This window comes from Oryza sativa, chromosome 1, assembly GCF_034140825.1.
Source record: "Oryza sativa Japonica Group chromosome 1, ASM3414082v1".
In the NCBI taxonomy this organism is placed as follows: Eukaryota; Viridiplantae; Streptophyta; class Magnoliopsida; order Poales; family Poaceae; genus Oryza; species Oryza sativa.
Genome location: NC_089035.1, coordinates 30,019,610 through 30,039,067, shown reverse-complemented (window position 1 = coordinate 30,039,067; position 19,458 = coordinate 30,019,610). Strand labels below are relative to the sequence as shown.

Below are 19,458 nucleotides of genomic sequence, written 5' to 3'. Positions count from 1 at the left end.
GGCCCGGCTTCCGATGAGGGCCAGAGCCTTCTTTCTCGAAGCCCGACGTCTGCAAAAGGGGACAGCGCGTGACGGCGTGAGGCCGCGAATGCCGGCCGCGCCTTTTCCCCCAACCACCACCGGTTTGCCCATCCCCGGACCCACCCGCCAGTCACAGGGAGGGCCCCATCTTTCAGCTTGGCTCGTCCCCATTTCAAAATTTGAACCACCACCACCGCCGCCGTGGCCCGAACGGCTCTTCCTCCCCCCCCGCCCGCCTCGTGACTCGAAACCGAAGCGAGCGCCGCGCGCAACGGCCCAAGCCAAGCACACGTCAACAAGTCTCGCGTTTCCCGATCTCTCTCACTCTCCACCCACACCTCCACTCCACTCCACGCCATTTTTTCGCTCGCTCGCTCGCCTCGTGCCCACGTTCGCCGAGGGGAGTAGCGTTAGCGTAGCGTGCTCTTCGGGGGCGGGTTGGTTCGCGATGGGGGCGTCGGGGAAGTGGATCAGGACGCTGGTGGGGCTGAGGCCGGCGGCGGAGAGGGAGAAGGAGAGGGGCGGCGGCGGGGGGAAGGGGAGGAAGTGGAGCAGACTGTGGAGGAGCTCGTCGTCGCAGAGGGGCGGCGGGAACGCGTCGGCGTCGGAGGTGTACTCCGAGACGTCGTCCTCCGCCGACGCGCTCAGCTCCGTCGTCGCGGCCGTCGTCCGCGCGCCGCCCAGGGACTTCCGGCTCATCAGGCAGGAGTGGGCCGCCGTCCGCATCCAGACCGCCTTCCGCGCCTTCCTGGTGGACCACTCGCCACCGCTCGCCCTTGCAAATCTCGGTAAAAGGTTGCGAAATTTTCTTTTTTGATCGTTTCTTGTGGGATGCTTGTGCTGTGCAGGCGAGGCGGGCGCTGAGGGCGCTGCGAGGGATCGTGCGGCTGCAGGCGCTGGTGCGCGGCCGCCGCGTGCGCAAGCAGCTGGCCGTCACGCTCAAGTGCATGCAGGCGCTCGTCCGGGTGCAGGCTCGCGCGCGGGATCGGCGAGCCAGGATCTCGGCCGACGGCCTCGACTCTCAGGACATGCTCGACGAGCGCGGCGGACGCGTCGATCATGTCAAGGAAGCCGAGGTACACATGCTGGTACACGATAGTAGCAGTTTGATAAGCGAATTTTGCGTTGCAGGATTGCGCTGTATTCATGCATGTTGAATTGAGTTACTCTGTGATTTGCATCACACGCGCATCTTGCCTCTTGAAGTGTAGGAGATGAAGAATCACACACTCAACAATGCAATTCTTGATCGAGACTTGGGAGAAGTGAAATTAGGATATATCACACGGTTTATACCGGATAGATTTTACTTCGATAGGGACCTGCGGAGTAGGACATGCTGAAGGATTTTATGACATTTAACTACTTTTATTTGAAGCAATGATTTCACTTTTTATTTGCAACTATTGTTTTGATGAATCATGGCATTAACATTGTTTGGTATGCCTTCCTAGGCCTAGGAGGACGCTACTAATAATTCATCTTTGCAACTTGTTCTTATTTAGTCAACATGCTTAGTTTTATCCTGTAAGAGTGTGGTAGGACGTAGTCTAATTGTCGGCAGAGTTTTTTTTAAGCATTTGGGGTTGAAAACTTTAACTCCTTTCTGCAAAACGAAATATAATACTATGTGATGGTGATGTTTGCATGTTTGGATGGCTATTGTTCTCATTGCAGGCAGGATGGTGTGATAGTCAAGGCACTGCGGATGACGTGAGATCGAAGATACACATGAGGCATGAGGGTGCAATCAAGAGAGAAAGGGCACGTACTTATGCTCAATCCCACCAGGTACATAATGCAGGCTTGCAGCACACTAATCTTTGTATAGAACATCTGAACCTTTTCTCTTCTGAAAGACCGTAACACTTGTGTTTAGCAGAGGTGTTCAAACCACGGTGGAAGACCCAGCTCCCCTGCTGTATCTCTCAAGCACCATGGGAATGGTGCTACTAGGAGCAACCATAGTTGGAGCTATCTGGAAGGGTGGATGGCCACAAAACCTTGGGAGAGCCGACTGATGGAGCAAACCCACACCGAAAACTCCACCAATTCGCGGTGTTCAGAGAGCGTCGAGGAAGTAAGCGTTGGCGGCCCGAAGCTTTCTGATGCAAGCTCGGTCAAGATCAGAAGGAACAATGTTACAACAAGGGTGGCAGCAAAGCCTCCCTCCATGATCTCGGCTACCTCTTCTGATTTCGTGTGCGATGAGAGCTCCCCATCTACATCTTCTGTGACTCCACTGTCAGCCAACAATTCCCTGGCAACAGAGAGAAGATCTGATTGTGGTCAGGTTGGTGGACCGAGCTACATGAGCCTGACCAAATCAGCCAAGGCAAGGCTGAGTGGCTATGGCTCTCACAAGCCACCTCTTCAAAGGCAAAGGTCCGGTGATCTCCTCCATCACAACAACAGGATGGCATTCTCTTCCATAGATGTTCAGAGCACTGCTGGCTCGGAGGTCTCAGTAACTTCAAAGAGGTTAAACAGTTTGGCTCTTAAAGGTCGAGCCACAAGAAGTTTAGACAAGGAGAATGAGAGACGGCCTAGTTCCTTGCTTTAGGATACGCACCCTAATTGGTCCCTCAAGATATTTTAGCGGAGTCTTTAGATGTTTTACCTGTACGTATCTGCTGGTTTCAATGTCTCATTGCTTATTTTGCTCTCTATATTTATGGTGTACAAATGTGAAACTCCACAAATGTTGAACTGTTATGTCGATCTGCTGCATTGTAAAATCTTGGGCTTGCAAACTTCTGAAGCATTATGCATGATGCTGCATTGTTGGATGTCGAGTTGGTATCGTCAAAACTGTAGATGGGTTACTTTTATAGTGTAGATGTGCTACTTTTAATTATGAAGTGCCTGGAATCGGATCTTCCAAGATTACTTAGTCATCAGAGATCGATCATATCAACAGTTAATACTCCCTCTATTTCAAAATATTTGATACCGTTGACTTATTAGCATATATTTGACCGTTCGTCTTATTCAAAAAAAATTATGAAATATGTAAAACTATATGTGTACATGAAAGTATATTTAACAATGAATCAAATGATATGAAAAGAATAAATAATTACTTAAATTTTTTTAATAAAACGAATGGTCAAACACGTAATAAAAAATCAACGGTGTCAAACATTTTAAAACGGAGCATTTTGAAACGGAGGGGGTGCTTAAATACGACTTGTACTTCTAGACACACTATTAGAGGATCTCAATCCCAGCTTTCCTAGTAGATACTTAGGGCCTGTTTGGGAGAGCTTTAGATTCTGAGAAGCAGCTGTTTGTTAGCCAGCTTCTGAGAATCTGGAAAAACTCTGAAACCCAGTTTCTCCAGCTTCTTAGTTTATTTTTTAGAATCTGTAACTACAGATTCTCAGTACAGATTCTCAGAAGCTGTGGACTCTTTGGGGCAACTTCTAGCAGAAGTTTCCTATGGTCAAGCTCCCCCAAACAGGTCCTTAATTTCCTATGGTCATAACAAACATTCCTCATCGGCGTTCTACCGTTATATGCAGTTGTGCACGAACTGGTTGCTGTTATTTCGCCCCAAAACATACTCAGCAAATGTACGCCCTGGCAGCCTGGCTGTTATCCAGCATACTTTGTACAGCATCTCAACGATATGGGAGAATGGTTAGACATATCATAACAGAAAAAGGAAATCTTAAGAATTCTTGAATATTCATTATATACGAGGTAAATCCAAGCAAATGTTTTACAGTTCCAAACAAAACGATTTCTCCTTCGCTTCTATTCGCAACTACTGGTACACAAATCATGTGGAGTCAGCCACAAAAAAACATTTCAACAGTATCTTCACCAATTGATCAGAAAGAAGTGTGAACATATGATAAAATTTAGCCAAATCTAGCTTCTCGCTGTAAAACCTGAAAAAAAAGGGCATTTAACATAAAGGTTACCGTATTGTACCAAGAGTTAGCAACCATCAAGGACATTGTATTAAATACTCCTTGCATTACTAAATACTTTTAGTAGATTTTTCATTTAAGGTATTTCCATGAAAAAAGTTACGAAACTTGCTACTCCCATTTAGTTCACCTATGTCTGATGCATCTGAAGCTCCCGCCTGATAGGTCTAGTATTAACTGACAATGTTCACTTAACATACAGCAGTGGAATATAAGAAAATACTACATTTTGCTACAACATTGATATGCAAATACAAAAGGATGAGTATTGTACACATTTTTATCTATGTACCACATCTGGCAGTATTGATTAGTGGGAAAAAAAGTAGCAGTGTAGAAGGTAACGAAACTTTGTAGAAGGATGAGTATTGTACGGACGAGTATTTGGTTAAGTCTAATAAGTATTGTTCAGTAACAGTCAACTGTGCCTATTATATTAAATAGTTCTAAAGAAAGAAAAACAAATACAAGCATCTCCTACCTCTTCAGCAAATTTTATCAAGATTGTTGTCCTTGGCCTTTGTTGGCCCTCAATTGGCACAAAGTGTGCAGTAACTACCGCAGGAAAGCCAGCATTTTCCAGTACACCCTACAAACATTTTTAAAGCCATGTTAGAATATTAATCTCAGAATATATCATACATGAATAGATATTTGGGCTAAAATCCTCACCCTTACGATTCCTGCAACAAAAGCTCCACAATTGAATGCTCCCATGTCCTTGGGCACCGAAATGAACCTGTTCAAACAAGAATAGTATCAAGGCCTACTTGTACCAAAAGAAATACAATATGAAGTTTGACAAACCGGTTAACAAGAAGCTCCTTTTCACTAATCATGTATTCATCCTCATGTTCTGTTCCTTTCTCAAGTGAGTCAGCCACCTGAAAACAAAACAAGAAAAAGCAACTATCAGGATCAGCATATAAACAAGAGCACTTAAGTTAGTGATCAGACTAATAACACAGGTGATTTATTATAACTACAAACATCTACAAAAATTCATCCATATGTAACTGCAGGAAACTGGTTTAAAAGCTGATATCAAAATAGATTATTGAACACGTATGCTGAATTAGCCTGTGAGAAATGGAACCAGCATTATCTATTTATTATTAAGTGCAAAGCAAAGCTGTGTTAGCATGCAAAAGAGTTGCAAGTACACAACTTATAAAACATTTAAGGACATGCACATATAAAATTATACAGAAACTACAATTATTTCAGTCTACAAGAATCAACTGACCAATAGTAATAAAGCTCGAGACACACAGATTATGGTTACATTGAGTAAGAACCAGAACTGACTGATAGGTAGAACACAGTACCTTCCCAAACAAAACTTTCCATACAGTGCTGTGAATGAACGATAATATACCTAGCAGTCGAGTCTCTCGCCTATTCCCCTGAATTAAATATTTTTTATATAAAGCAAGAGGTTATACGGATATACTTCACAATGCACTGTATTTCAGACCATGTCAATTATACAAAAAGAAGGTAAAAAGAATCATGCATCAAACCTTCTCTCTGTGACAGAGTAGTTCAAGAACTCTTGCACCAACAGCATAACCAGCATCTTCCAGCCTGTGCGTAAAACAATAGAAAGAGATCCTAAGACCGATGTAGGCATGACAGAATACACATGAAAAAGATTCAGCAAAGGAATTTCATTCCGCAAAGAAGGGTAAGTTCAGTGCTGTCTTTCAGGATGATACAGATTTAAATTGTAATTTTGATTTATATGGGATATATTTAACCCTTTTTTTATGGCAAACCAGCTGTTTTAGTTAAGTGAGGTTAGACATCTCAATGTCTTGAGAAGAGTTGTAAAACCTTTACACTATATATGTGAAATTCTGAAATCGAGATGTTAGCACACAGTAAGTACCAAAACCTGAGAATTATCTTTCATGGATACAATTGTAATGTGTAGTCATGTACTAACCATGAAGTTTGTACCAGGTACAAATTGAGACAAAAGGAGAAAACTACATGATAGAACATAAACAAACCAATTGCATATTTTTGTCTATACAATAAACTTTGATGTTCATTGTTTTGAAAAGAAATGATATCTCACAATATAAACTACTACCTTCTTTCCAGCTCAGCAATGTTATCAACCTGTGTCTGGTTGTATTGAACCAACTCTGAGAACAGGAACGCAAATGCACTCAAACTGACCTATCAAATACACAAAACATTCATTAAGCAAATACAACACCTAAACAGGTAAGGAACTAAAATTATTTGCCAGAACCTGTAAAACACACAAACTGCATACCTAGAAATGGACCAATCACATCAAGAAAGCATAACATAGTATTTTCTTTTTACTATTTATGCAATCTTTACCAATGAGTAAATTTGTCAAGAAAAGTAGATTGTTTATAAGGAAACAATAAAATGGCAATTGATAAAAAGAATTGCAACACTAGAGGAATAATGAAAAGAAATATTACGAAATCACATCTTTTGATCTTTTCTGAAATTATATGGTTCAAATTAGGCATCTTAAGTGGGCACATTTATCAGCGTCTAGGCCCAACTATTTGAGGCTGGTGTATGTATCAGAATAAATTTGACCTTCCATGATGCTAAAACCAGTCAGTACTTACTATCGTTTATTATTTCTTTCTGCATCCTCCACTAGACACAAGCAATGCATCAGACTACTGTGAGTATAATGGGTAGGGCAGCAGGCTTCTCATTCATGCCAAAATCACTTTTCGTTTTCAGTTCCTGCAGTACCAATTCATCACCAAGAGTGCCTATTGGGCAGGTTTTGGCACCATGCTGATGTAATAAACAGATGGTATTACCTGCATCTATGCAATAGAATGGCATGCTCGCAATTTTGGTGATGCAATTGTGTCATGGCCATAGGCTATGCAGCAGCACTGGTATGGAAAATTCAGTGGAGTCAGATTATCTCTTATGCCTTAAGTCAATTATGATTTGATTTGTTTAAGTTGATAGCTTGTACTGTCTCCTATAGTCCTATCATGGCATCATAGCTTGTGTTAGCTGGGAAATTTCCTTAACAGAACATGTTAGGGGCAGCGCTATAAAGATCTACGAACCTATTACTTCAATTATGGGGCAAAATTTTAACCAAGTTTCCTTCCTCATATATCAACTCCTCCCTGCTGCAAGGTAGAAGCCTATCTGCTATCTCCCTGCTGTTCCTATTCAATCTACTGAATGTTCTTCATCTCCTGCCCCAGCTACCCTTCCTCCAAAGCTGCAACTGACAAACTACTCTTGGTATTAGGTTCGGAGACAGAAATAGCCAAATTTTATTCTGATGCTTTCCATTCCATTTATTCTTATTTGATCCACCCTTATGTGCAACCCCTTTAGGATTCAAGAATGTTTTGTAAACTGAATTCAAGATCGTTATTCTTACTGCACAACATTCCAACCTGAATTTTGCAAAGCAGAAATTCAATCTTTACCACCCTTTCGCAATATATAAAACTAGTATGTGCAACAGAAAAAGAATTGACTAAAAAGTAACTGATAACAAAAGCGTAGGTTTTGGTTTCAAAAGAAATTTCAGGAAAACTGCATAAATTTAACTGTTGCAAGTCTCATTTGCATATCGTATCAAGGTAGCCTCCATGCGATATGCGATAGGCTATGGTCTAAAGTTCTATTAAAACCTGAGCTAAAATTAAGCATGACAATGACAGCTTAGTTTTTCCAATCAAAGGCATATGCTCTACACAATGATATCTTACATTAGCGATCCTCTCGAATAATAATTACCAGTCCATATGAGCCAATAACTGAGACGACCAGGAGCTGACAAACATTTCACTGAACAACTCTCGCGCAGGCGCAGCTACCACTATAACCCGCAAACTTTGGCTAAACCTACTCCCTTCCTAACACCCATAGCGAGATCTAAACCTCTAGCACGGATCGGGGCCCGTGCGTGCACAGATCTGAGAGAGGCTGGAGGTGTGTGTGGGGAGGGAAGGCGAGCCAGTGAGTACCTCCTGCCTGCCGCGGCTGAGGGGCTTGTCGAGCACGTTGGCGTACTGCTTCGCCTTCCCGACGCCGATCATCTTGCCCACCCTCCTCCGGAGCGGTGGCCGCCGGCCGCGGTCGAGGCGGCGAGAGGCGGAGCGGGTGGCGTGAATTGGGCTGTGGCCGGGCGGAGCGGAGTAGTCGAGCTCTTCTCCTTTTTTTTTTTCCCTTTAGAAAGAGAAGAGAGGCGTCGAGTTGGGCTCGTGTTGGTGCTGGGCTGCTGGCCTCTTAGGCCTTTCGCCATGGGCCTTCATGGTGACATCTGATACAGGTTTTTACACCTGCAATTTTTGTTTGGTACTGATAAAGTCGTAACGAAAATGTTTAAAAAAGAGATGGATTTCCTTGCAAATGTTCTTCAAGTAATAAAGCATAAAAATCAGTAGAATGGAAAAATATCAAAATAGTGGCAAAATTTCGTCACTTCTTGCTGCTAAATATTGGTTGGAGTAGTAAATATTAAAATTCACATATTTTGAGTAGGACAGAACTACTCCCTCCATCCAAAAATGAAAATCGACTTCTAGCTATGATTTTTTTTTCCTGAAACGGAGTTGCAAATATCTAATTTTGAGGTGCCCATGATTTTGCTGCCAAAGGTTGACACCTGTCTCACGGATCCACTACAGGATCATCAGAGCGGAGACACTGGAGAAACAAATACTCCCTCGGTCCTATAATATAAGGGATTTTGAGTTTTTCTTGCAACGTTTGACCGCTCGTCTTATTTAAAATTTTTTGAAATTATTATTTATTTTATTTGTGACTTACTTTATTATCTACAGTACTTTAAGCACAACTTTTTATTTTTTATATTTGTAAAAAAATTTAAATAAGACGAGTGGTCAAAAATTATAAGAAAAAACTTAAAATCTCTTATATTGTGGGACGGAGGGAGTAGCATCTTCCATCTGGTCTCAGATCCTACCAGCATTCGATTTGGAAGATGTGTGCGCCATGTGTCACGTAACATCTCCGGCCTACAGGTATTCGATTTTAGATCCTACCATCCCTATTGACTAAACTATCTACGCGCTAATCAATCATCCCTATACACTAAACAAACACACTAGAATGACTAATTTTCCCCCCCCCCCCCCCCTCCCTAAGGCTAAAAAGAAAGCACTGATGGTGCCCCTAACTGCCTGCAACCCTCTAATCCATCGCAGATAAAAAGTACATAGTCTGTTGGGGGCATGCCGGCTCGTGCTTTCGCGCTCTGCTCGCCGGAAGGAGCATTGCAGCATCGCTCGGACATTCTCCGGCTAAACAAATCGCTCCGACAAAGAAGATGATGTATCTGTCGGAGCAGTTTTCTATCGGAACATATCGTTTTGACGTTTTGGACATCGACACGATAATGTACAATATCATCGTCACCGCTCAAGTTAACCGTACTTATCAACGTTGGCGGCTGCCGGCGTGCTCCTGAACGGAAACTGTGCACAGGATGAACAGTGCATCACGCTGATGCTCTTCCGGACCATCGTTTCGCTTATTCACGAAACAAGCGAAACGGCATATTTGCAAACGAATAGTAATTTGTGAATAAAATTTTTATATACGTGTTCTTAGCGATTTAAAAGTAAGGTTGAAAATAAACTTCGATGAAAAAACCTCAAAATGAGCTTCAAATTTAAGGTTGAAAATTTAAATTTTGGCTAATAAGTATAAGCATAATCGAATATGAGGGCCGTCAATATGGATGTTCTATTGTTCTTTGATCCAAGCCGTTCGTTACCTTGATCCTACGGTTGAGCAGCAAGGAGAAGAGAGTAGCTGTGGCCGTCATCTCATCAGCTTCCTGGCAATTGGCAAAGTTCTACTACGTGAGCTTCGATTGGAACGGGCACCGAGCCGCGTGCTGCATGCTGATTGATCCGAGTCTTTTCTCTTGGGTGTAGCTATATTTATGGCGCCATATTTTTTATCAAAAAATAGTCGGTATATATTTACATTGTAAGTTTCTAAATTACATATATAGTTTTAGTGTATTTACAATATAAGTCTCAAAATTACATATGTAAGTTCTAAAATTACATATGTAAATTCAAAAATTACACACTAATTATATATGTAAGTGGAGTGTAAATGAGGTGTAACTACTGTGTAAGTAGCTGAAAAAAATCGACTGTAGGATATTTCGCCATAATTATAGCCAATCCGTTTCTCTTTCTGTTCAGGCTGTTTGACTCAGAACAATATAAGGGGGGCAGGTGCTCGTGAGCGGCTGAGAGCTGTTGCTAGGGTCAACGCAGAACGTGATGGTGTAAGATGATGAAAGGTTGACGAGAAGTTCAGAATTACTGCCAGCTCCAAGTTTACCGCGTATGATCTCACGTAGTAGCAGTTGGAGATAATCGCTTTCACGGCATCATCAATGATCTCCTGGAAGATAATCTGAATGTACTGAATATACAGTGTTAGGCTGGTTGTTAGGTGTTCTTGTTGCCGTCCTGATTCTATACACGGAAAACATTCTGGATTCCCTTTGAACACGGTTAGAGAGCTATAGCATACATAACTCACCAATTATAGAACCAACAATTACATAACAACATGATGACACTGCATTGTTTTGATATATGGTAGACCATATCATATAACTTTTTTTTTTGCGGGGCATATCATATAACTTTGTACTCCACTGAAGAATAGAACACCAATATGATCTACTATCTAGTACAGTATCTGCAGTACTACTGTCTACTACTACCAAGGCAAAAGGAGTTCATCAGGAGATGGTGCAAATGGTAAGGGCCAAACTGCAAGAAAAAGCTGGCTGCCATGCCAATGCCATGGGGACCTCCTGGTGCAATTTGGTCCATTTGACCCTCCAAATTAATCAGGGGATTAAAAAAAAAAAGAGGGGCAATCGCATCAGAAACCTTAATGCCGCCTTCGTTTGAAACTCTCAAAGATCGCAACTTTCCGAGAGAAGATAACACAGCGCACAGAAAAGAGAAGCTGCCAAACCCGGCCACCTCCTCCTCTCCTCTCCTCCCCCATCGCCTTCCCCAATCCGTCGGCGAGGCCAAGGCAGGCAGGAAGCCATGGGCGACAACAGCGCCGCCGCGGCGGCCGTGGCCGCGCCGCGCGGCAGGTTCGGCAGGATCTGCGTCTTCTGCGGCAGCAACGCCGGCAACCGCGCGGTGTTCGGCGACGCGGCGCTCCAGCTCGGGCAGGAGCTGGTAATGCTGTGCCCCGCGCGCCGCCCGGATTGGGTTGCCGCCCTCCGGGTTTTTCGGGTTTTTTTGATTATTTCGCTATGGAGTTCATGGTTTGATTTCTGTTGTGGGGGTTGTTTGATTCTTGCGCAGGTGTCGAGAGGGATCGAGTTGGTCTACGGTGGCGGCAGCGTCGGGTTGATGGGCTTGATCGCGCAGACGGTTCTTGATGGCGGCTGCGGTGTTCTCGGGTTGGAAATTTCGGCCCATGCCCTGTTCATCTTCACCAATGGCACAGTGTGGATTAATCTATAATAAAAACTTGTGGCTGTTCTTCTTGATTCTTTTGCAGGGTGATTCCAAAAGCACTCATGCCCACCGAGGTATGCAATTCTTTTTTGTCTTCTCTTCTTCTTTGTGCATTGTTCAGAAGTATTTATTGCCGACTTTCCACTATGCCTTCTAATCTAGCAGCACCTAATTGGCTAATTGGTTATTAGGCACAAGGGTCTATCACGTACTCGTATAGAATGTAAAATGACTGAAAATCTCCCCGTTTAAACAAATTAAGGAGTGATAGCATCTTAGAACGCTTGCTGTCAGATGGGTCATCTCAATCCATGCCATCGATGTATCAAGGTTTTCATGAGCATTGCATCAGCTATACAGCTCTTATATCAGTGGCCACTAGAATCAACACGACTGTTAGTCCAGCTTGATTCACCTTTGCCTATCAGCTTAGAGATAAGTGGTCATTAAGGAAATAAGGAGACAAGGAATTCGGACTAGAATTTAGGTGGTATAATTGCAGAATTTAGGTGGTGTAATTGCAGCCTAACAGTTTAGACTTTTGGGCAGTACAACTTGGCATTTTTAAACTTTGCCACTCGGTGGATGTGATATAATAGAATCTGTAACTTGCCAATAGGACAGCACAAGTTGTGAGAAAAAAGTAACAAGCAGTAGGTAATTCAAATAATGTAATCGCTCTGGTAGGCAGGTGACGATAGGCATTGGAATGATTGCAAATCTTAGTTCAGAAACTGAACATATGTAGTCATGGTCATATGGATAGGGTAAACGTAAACAAAACGATGCTCTCTCGACCTTTATCAAGGTGAAGTTATATCTCCAGAATTTTCTGACGACATGTACTGTAACTGTTTGCCCATGTTTGAAGAATAGTGACAAGTCACAAAAGATTAAGAGTAGTCTCAAAAACTTATCCTTGAAACTACGAGATTACGGCCTACTTATGTTACCATTTGACACACCAAAACTCTAATGTAGATATCAGGTGCAAGTGTTGGAGAAGTGAAAATTGTGTCTGACATGCATGAGAGGAAAGCTGAGATGGCACGCCAATCCGATGCCTTCATCGCTCTTCCTGGTATTACACTCAGTTCTACATGTTTTCTTGATACTATTTGAACGGGCTAATATTTCAAACCACCATGCTTAATTACTGACAACTTTTTTGTGGACAATAGGAGGGTATGGAACAATGGAGGAGTTGTTAGAGATGATAACTTGGTCACAACTTGGAATTCATGACAAACCAGTGAGTTTAAGTACATAGGCTGGCTATGACAATTGACAAACAAGTTTTCCTACAAATAATCAAAGGAACTGATCATTGACTTACAACAGGTTGGGTTGCTGAATGTGGACGGTTACTATGATCCGTTGCTTGCGCTATTTGATAAGGGTGCGGCAGAAGGATTTATTAAGGCCGATTGCAGACAAATAATTGTTTCGGCACCGACTGCGCATGAGCTGCTGAGAAAGATGGAGGTAAACTGACCTCATTTATCTGTGGTTAATACCTTGTCTTTTAGTTTAAAAATACCTAACTTGATCGACTTAACATTGTTTATTGTATTGACGATATTTTGTCTTCGTCATGTTCAGCAATACACTCGTTCACACCAGGAGGTAGCGCCACGTACAAGCTGGGAGATGTCAGAGCTTGGTTATGGAAAGACACCAGAGGAATCGTAGCATAATCTGCTAATGTGACATTGTTCCTGAAGGAGAATTGCAGCTGCTCCTTTTATCTCCCATTTTGGTTACCTTATCGTGTTACCTGTCCAGTCAACTTCATCCGGTGAAGAAGATGCATAAGAAAATATGTACCTACCCTCGGTTTTCCTGTGGGGGAATGAACGCATGGTTATAGTCCGTATAATATTTCCTGCCTTACATAAATTAAGAGGCATTTGAGCAACAGAATCCGTGTGTTTTCTCCTTGCAAATTCTATGCAAAATTCGATTGGGTCTTGTAAATCTGCAGATGTAATGCAAGGGAACACTTCTTATATGCATAGGCTTATCAAATGAAATATTTCAGTTCATCTGCACGACTTGCATGAAGCCTTTGCATTCAGTTGCAGTAAAACAAAACAAGTTGCATTTTCCTAGCAAAAAATAGGTAAATAAATTGCCCTACCCCCAACCCCAACAATCCCATCCCGCTGTGTTTGGTTGGCCATCTTTTGAGAGTGACCATGTTTTTGAGGCTTGAGGGTACAAGATGCATATAAATAATGACTTGATAACCACCCGCTACAGGTGAGATGAACCTAGCCAACATTGTGCAGTGTACATATGAATCTTGACAAAACATGGCTGTAATCTGTAGACTGTAGAGTGGAATTGATGCTAGGGAACTGACGTGGCACGAATACATAGTCCCATGAGCTCTTTCCCAACAAAGAGAGAGACCGCCGATGGTTACATTTTACCTGCTTTACATGGACGGCTGCAATGCTGTATTGGCTGTACAGAAGAAAATATACCATTTTGGTTCGTCCTTACCTGATTAAGGTATAAATTCTCTTGATTTTCATTCTCATGCTTTTCAAACTGCTAAACGTATACTATTTCATATGAAAACTTTTTATATAAAAATTTCAGATAAATCCATTTTTCGAGTTTATAGTAATTAAAAATTAATTAATTATATGCTAATAACTTTTTTTCATCTTTATCTTTATCAGAGTGTTGTCTTTCCCTTCAAAACTGAACAGATTCATGGCTCAGTTGCCACTGTTTTAGTGCAAGCTACTTACATCAGTTATACCAGATAGGGAAGCAGCATGAAAATTTGGGTGGTTCCTATCTTTGGATTTTAATGGCGACAAACAGCGTCTCATCCCAATGATACACTACATCCAGAATATTTCAAAAGAACATTAGTCAGAAGTATCTTCAGGTCAATCAATGATCTGATGAAACATTCTACATTTTCGAGTTCACCAGTTTCCAAATACAAGTTTGACCAGTTGCACTTGGGCACTTGGCTATACCGAGACATAGTATCTGGACATGGTACTGGAAGGAATAGAAATGGGGATACAGCTGACCAATGAACTAGAGAGGCCCCAGCAAACGAATAATAAAGACATTTACAGAACCGTCACATTAATTATAAGAGCTAAATTTCAGGCACCTCAGGCTGACCGCTTATTTACCGTGTCCAGAGGACCATCATCTGGCAAAAGCACTTCACATCCTCCTAACATATCCTGTGATACAAAACTCAACAGGAGATGCTGTGCTCATCTACAGATTATGATTTTTACAGAGCACATGTAGATGTTCCTTCATTGCTAGTACTGAACCCTCTCATCCCCGTCAAAATTAAGACCTTCAATACCTTTGAGGGCAGACTCGTAATTCTTAACGTTAGATGAGTGTCGGGCAGAAGATGAATGCTTTGGTTCTGCCGAATTGACTGGTGAGCTTTTCTGGGGACCAGAGGTTCTCCGAAATGCCCCAGGGCTTGCATCAGTGGCACGAGTTCGAGATGGTTCAGAAGTATCAATAGGCATCACATCTCGGCTACTTGAAACAGCAGGCCTCCTTGAAGATCCACTAGATCGTCCCAAAAAATTCGAGGCAGATATCTAAATAGTAAAACAGCCAATAAGTAACAAACTGGAAGTAAAATTAATGATTTTCAATCGTTAGACTAAAGAATTCCAGCTAATGCTTTGAATCAATACAGAAAATAGCAACAGCCAGAGCTATAATGTCAATTGTTGAAGAGACACAACAAAGTTTATTAGGCTACAGAAAAACCACCCATAAAAAAAGGAGGGCAGCAGTGGTGTATGAACAGAAAAATACTGACTAGCATCTATCGAATTATTTTGCAATCACCTTGCCAATTCTTATGATCCACACAAAGAAAAATATGAACAAAACTCACTAACTCACCACGGGCTCTTTAGAAAAAGAAGCATCATTTCCCACAGGTGCCTTCTGTTTAGCCAAAGTCCCAACACTTGCAATAGGGGGTGGGGCACGGCGCCGATCCATTGATGACCAACCACTAGTCCTTCCTTCATCAACACCTAAAATAACAAATGAATGAGAAAACAAACTCATTATTTGTGTGCAAACACAACAAACTTGTCCTCTCTAGTTTTTGTCATGCTATCACAAAACCAAATGAACCTTACAGTGAATAAGGTGTTCTAACATACAATAATGCAAATCACCCAGAATCACTTGCAAGAGAAAAGGACGATCTGGGAATTTTCTCTAGATAATTACCTGACTGCCTGTCGTTTTGCAATGCTGGTGGTGCTAACCCAGAAGGTCCTGCACCATGGCCCTGCAACATAGGCTACTAATCAAAACTTCCCCAACAGATGTCTACATAGAATATGCATTTATTGTGGGGGTGTTGACTGTTAAGGCAGAGACTTACCACTGCACGGGGTGGAGCACTAGCAATTTGAGATTGCTGGTACTTCAGTATTGTCCAGTCAAACACATAGTCAAACTGAAAACCTGCAAAGCAGAATAACAATAATTAACTAGATGCTTGGATATTTTGAGTAGAATAAGCCTTTTACAGTTATATGGAGGAGGAAATCAATGTTTCTTGGGTTTTTTTTTAAAGTGTAACAGGGAAAATAATGTGCCTGCTCTGGACCACTTCAAGCATGACATCAAAACTAACCTTCCCGGATAAAAAGGTCACGGAAAAGTCGCTTAAGGTAGGAATAATCAGGCTTGTCATCAAACCGCAGTGAGCGGCAATAGTGGAAATATGATGCAAACTCAGTAGGATAGCCTCGGCATAGAGCCTGAAATAGAAGAACATTAGAGCCAACAGAATTGAAAGGAAGCACTGGCTTACAGTACATATGTGACAAATATAGTACCTCAATTGATGTTGCAACTTTTTTCTCACTGATTTTCTCATACTTTTGTTTCTTTGTTCCTGCTTTCAGACCCTGCCAAGGAAGACTGAAGAGAAAACAATGTAAAGATTGATGCATTGTACATAAAAGGGTACACAAATGGGTAAACCAATAAAACCCACCTCCCCCTTAAAAAGTACATAAGTACATATCCAAGAGATTCCAAGTCATCTCTTCGGCTTTGTTCTGGCCATACAAAAGGAACAAAAAATTTAGTCAGACCTATGTGCAGCGCGACGATGTGAAAGTGCTCCACTTGACAACAGATTGAAGTCCACTTGACAACAGATTGAAGTATGGAGTATAGACAGGCAAGAGCCATAATGGTAAAAAAGAAAATCATGAACTGGTTGGTGCCAAATCTCACCAATTCCGAGATGGGTGTTCACACTTGCATATCTTGCTGTCCCAGTCAAGTTTTTGTTCTCCCTGCAGCATTAATTAGCAAGTCAGAACCTTGACAAAATTGACCCTTTTATGTGCAATGCCCTTTTATGCTCTCTTGTTCTCCCACTAGACTCTGTGGGCCTGTGAGGATCTACTGAGGTCACTATCAAAATGGCTTAATTTGGTATAGTATTTACCAGGTAGAGCTTATGCTATTGTAATTAGAAAAGCATAAATTAACTCAGACTTGGTCCAGACTATAGTAGTGAATGCTGAGCAACTGTAATTAACTCAGATAACTTATGCTATTGTAATTAGAAAAGTATAAATTAATCATGAATGCAGAGCAATTGCCCTTTTCATTGTACCTATATGGGATGTGCTGATGAGTGGAGGTATCCCTGTACTTTTTAGCGAGACCGAAGTCTATTATGTAGACCTGAAATAAGAGACAGATTGATGAAGAAAGTGGTTAAACAACCCAGCAAAATTTGATCATCAAGAACTGAAGTGTCAAGTGAAAGCTGCAATTTACCCACCTGATTAGCTCGCCTACCAAGACCCATAAGAAAATTGTCTGGCTTAATGTCTCGATGGAGAAAAGATTTGGAATGGACAAATTCCACTCGGTTTATCTACAAGAGAGGGACCGAGATCACTTAAAGATAATCATGTAAGAACAAACATGGAACTAAAACACAAAGAGAGAAACAGAATTTAAATGTCAACATGTAAGAATGTGTCTGCACAAAGAAAACGTTGGTGTGGGTAGCAGGGGCAGAACTATAGGCCACGATGAAAGTTAGTAACTGAGACAGATCTACAGTTGATTCTTTGCTATGTAAAAGGTATTAATGTATAACTACTTAGTGGTTAAGAGTAGGCATACCATCTGATCAGCGAGCATAAGTACAGTCTTAAGAGATAATTTTCTGCTGCAAAAATTAAATAGGTCCTCAAGGCTTGGACCCAGCAAATCCATAACCAAGACATTGTAGTCTCCTTCTACACCAAACCATCTGACATTTGGAATTCCGGCTGCAAGAATAAAGATAGTCAAACCACATAGTCTCTTTTAAGCATTAAAACAGTATACAAATGCACAATGTAGAGCTTCCGTACTTCCTCCTTGCAAAATCCTGTAAATCTTAGACTCGTAGAGCAACTGGGGATGCTTTGTCTTCACGTTTTCCTGTATAAGAAACAAAGCAATCACATGCAAACTTCTTTGAAACAATGGTAGCAAGTAGCAACTAAGATAAATTACCTTGCATTCTCAAATTAATAATATAAAAGGCAACAAGCTATATGGATATTAATATCATGTGACAAGGCCGATCTATTTCTCATCATTTCATCACTACAAATATTAGCACTCTACTGGTGGAAATCATGCTACTGGTCCTCATTTCTCTGTTTGCTCATTTTAGCTATCGAGTATCAAGCAGTATTCTACTAATAGCTGAATATCACTTTATCAGTCACCGGTTTACCAATATTAGGTGGGCGCATCAAGACATGCCAATTTAATGAAGTGACTACACCAAACTACCAAAGGATTCACCTACTAGTAGGTACTAGAGCTGCTAAGGGATGAGGAACTGAATAGAAATCCAACTGAAAAGTTTGAATTGTTTCGAGGAAAGCGGCATAATAGTACTAACTATGCTATAGATACAAAAACACGAGCTGACAGGAGCTGGAACAACAGCAGTTGCAGTGGCCAAAACATCGGATAAGCACAAACAGCAGGCTAAAACAGCAGAACCACTGCTTCGAAGCATCAGAAAGCAGCATATCAAGAATATATTTTTTTAACAAAGATCTAAGCAGCTAATCCCCAGCAGAAGAGCACAGACCAGCTTAATCGCGACCTCCTCGTTCGTCTGGATATTAGTTCCTGCATGAACAAACAACCCACAACTCAGTACAGCAACACCAGAAACCGATCAAGCACCAAAAAACCAACCCCCCAAAAAATAACCCAAACTTTTGCGCAAGAGAAGCCCCGCACCGAGATAGATCTCCCCGAAGGAGCCGCTCCCGATCTTGCGACCGAGCCGGAACTTGTTCCCAACCCGTGGCTCCATCAGCTCCTTCCCCAGAGGAAAAAACCAGCAGAGCCGGGAAGCGTCCACAGAGAGCAAAACCGGAGAGGGGGGGGGGGGGGGGAAGGGCTAAAAACACGCGCTTTTCCACCGGAAATCTAGCGGCGGGAGGGAGCACAGATCGGCGCGGCGGGGCTGGGAGTGGGGGACTCTCGTGCTACCTAGGGTTTGAGAGGAGGCGGAGGGAGGAAGGGGAGGAGGAGGAGGAGGAGGCGGCCATGGCCGTACGGGCGAGGCGCTGCTGCGTGCGTACACACGCTTCGCTCGGATTAGTTTTTTTTTTTTCTTTTCCTTTTTGCTTCGTGGAGGAGTTGGGAAGTAGACGAAGCAAGCAAGAGGAAGAGAAAAGAAAAGAAGAAAAAAAGAAAAAAAAAACAAAAGGAGCGGTTTGGCCTTCGGCTTCTATGCGTACCTATCTATATCTCATATTCTCTCATCTATTGAGCATTTGGGCTTTGTGTTTTGAGGGTATCCAGTTTTGAGTCCCTCTCTTCCTCCTCGCTTTCGCTGTCTCCGTCTCTAAAGATTTTTTTTTCAAGGGTTTTGTAGCTTTGGTATGAGTGGTACATTATGGATAAGATAA

The 19,458-nt window shown here is 42.1% G+C and overlaps 4 protein-coding genes across 5 annotated transcripts; 2 read left to right on the top strand and 2 right to left on the bottom strand.

Annotated features, from left to right (window-relative positions):
• Positions 1–351: 351 nt before the first annotated feature.
• On the top strand, positions 352–2,810 carry LOC4327686 (protein IQ-DOMAIN 6). Of its 2 annotated transcripts, none has more exons than XM_015756156.3 (4): positions 352–772; positions 870–1,097; positions 1,699–1,812; positions 1,904–2,810. In XM_015756156.3, the coding sequence occupies exons 1-4, from the start codon at positions 470–472 to the stop codon at positions 2,582–2,584; spliced, it is 1,326 nt and encodes a 441-aa protein (XP_015611642.1). In that variant the 5' UTR covers positions 352–469; the 3' UTR covers positions 2,585–2,810. The 2 variants fall into 2 exon arrangements, with proteins under 2 accessions (XP_015611642.1, XP_015611633.1); XM_015756147.3 differs by having other exon boundaries at positions 1,901–2,810.
• Positions 2,811–3,696: 886 nt separating this feature from the next.
• Positions 3,697–8,149, bottom strand: LOC4327685 (trafficking protein particle complex subunit 5). The gene is made up of 8 exons (NM_001406412.1): positions 7,964–8,149; positions 6,058–6,146; positions 5,483–5,546; positions 5,288–5,365; positions 4,767–4,843; positions 4,632–4,698; positions 4,441–4,548; positions 3,697–3,917 (listed from the first exon to the last, which is right to left on the bottom strand). The coding sequence occupies exons 1-8, from the start codon at positions 8,033–8,035 to the stop codon at positions 3,888–3,890; spliced, it is 585 nt and encodes a 194-aa protein (NP_001393341.1). The 5' UTR covers positions 8,036–8,149; the 3' UTR covers positions 3,697–3,887.
• Positions 8,150–10,916: 2,767 nt separating this feature from the next.
• LOC4327684 (probable cytokinin riboside 5'-monophosphate phosphoribohydrolase LOGL1) lies at positions 10,917–13,508 on the top strand. The gene is made up of 7 exons (NM_001406413.1): positions 10,917–11,188; positions 11,318–11,415; positions 11,517–11,547; positions 12,455–12,554; positions 12,655–12,725; positions 12,815–12,958; positions 13,076–13,508. The coding sequence occupies exons 1-7, from the start codon at positions 11,051–11,053 to the stop codon at positions 13,163–13,165; spliced, it is 672 nt and encodes a 223-aa protein (NP_001393342.1). The 5' UTR covers positions 10,917–11,050; the 3' UTR covers positions 13,166–13,508.
• An 850-nt stretch (positions 13,509–14,358) lies between these two features.
• On the bottom strand, positions 14,359–19,188 carry LOC9267711 (casein kinase 1-like protein 2). Its single transcript, XM_015756134.3, has 14 exons — positions 18,782–19,188; positions 18,627–18,667; positions 17,890–17,959; positions 17,657–17,805; positions 17,307–17,402; positions 17,136–17,206; positions 16,748–16,809; positions 16,503–16,566; positions 16,342–16,426; positions 16,137–16,263; positions 15,882–15,964; positions 15,725–15,785; positions 15,386–15,522; positions 14,359–15,072 (listed from the first exon to the last, which is right to left on the bottom strand). Exons 1-14 carry the CDS (start codon positions 18,855–18,857, stop codon positions 14,776–14,778), a joined length of 1,419 nt encoding a protein of 472 aa, XP_015611620.1. The 5' UTR covers positions 18,858–19,188; the 3' UTR covers positions 14,359–14,775.
• Positions 19,189–19,458: the final 270 nt, after the last annotated feature.

Coding starts and splice junctions, on each gene's coding strand:
- LOC4327686 (XM_015756147.3), top strand. CDS start 470: ATGGGGGCGTCGGGGAAGTGGATCAGGACGCTGGTGGGGCTGAGGCCG. Junction 773..869: donor CCGCCTTCCGCGCCTTCCTG/GTGGACCACTCG, acceptor TGTGCTGTGCAG/GCGAGGCGGGCGCTGAGGGC. Junction 1,098..1,698: donor ATCATGTCAAGGAAGCCGAG/GTACACATGCTG, acceptor TTCTCATTGCAG/GCAGGATGGTGTGATAGTCA.
- LOC4327685 (NM_001406412.1), bottom strand. CDS start 8,035: ATGATCGGCGTCGGGAAGGCGAAGCAGTACGCCAACGTGCTCGACAAG. Junction 5,547..6,057: donor ATTGCTGAGCTGGAAAGAAG/GTAGTAGTTTAT, acceptor TTTTACGCACAG/GCTGGAAGATGCTGGTTATG. Junction 4,844..5,287: donor GGAAAGTTTTGTTTGGGAAG/GTACTGTGTTCT, acceptor TTTTGTTTTCAG/GTGGCTGACTCACTTGAGAA.
- LOC4327684 (NM_001406413.1), top strand. CDS start 11,051: ATGGGCGACAACAGCGCCGCCGCGGCGGCCGTGGCCGCGCCGCGCGGC. Junction 11,416..11,516: donor GGCGGCTGCGGTGTTCTCGG/GTTGGAAATTTC, acceptor ATTCTTTTGCAG/GGTGATTCCAAAAGCACTCA. Junction 12,959..13,075: donor AGCTGCTGAGAAAGATGGAG/GTAAACTGACCT, acceptor CGTCATGTTCAG/CAATACACTCGTTCACACCA.
- LOC9267711 (XM_015756134.3), bottom strand. CDS start 18,857: ATGGAGCCACGGGTTGGGAACAAGTTCCGGCTCGGTCGCAAGATCGGG. Junction 17,806..17,889: donor CAGGATTTTGCAAGGAGGAA/GTACGGAAGCTC, acceptor TTATTCTTGCAG/CCGGAATTCCAAATGTCAGA. Junction 16,264..16,341: donor AAGTTGCAACATCAATTGAG/GTACTATATTTG, acceptor CTTCTATTTCAG/GCTCTATGCCGAGGCTATCC.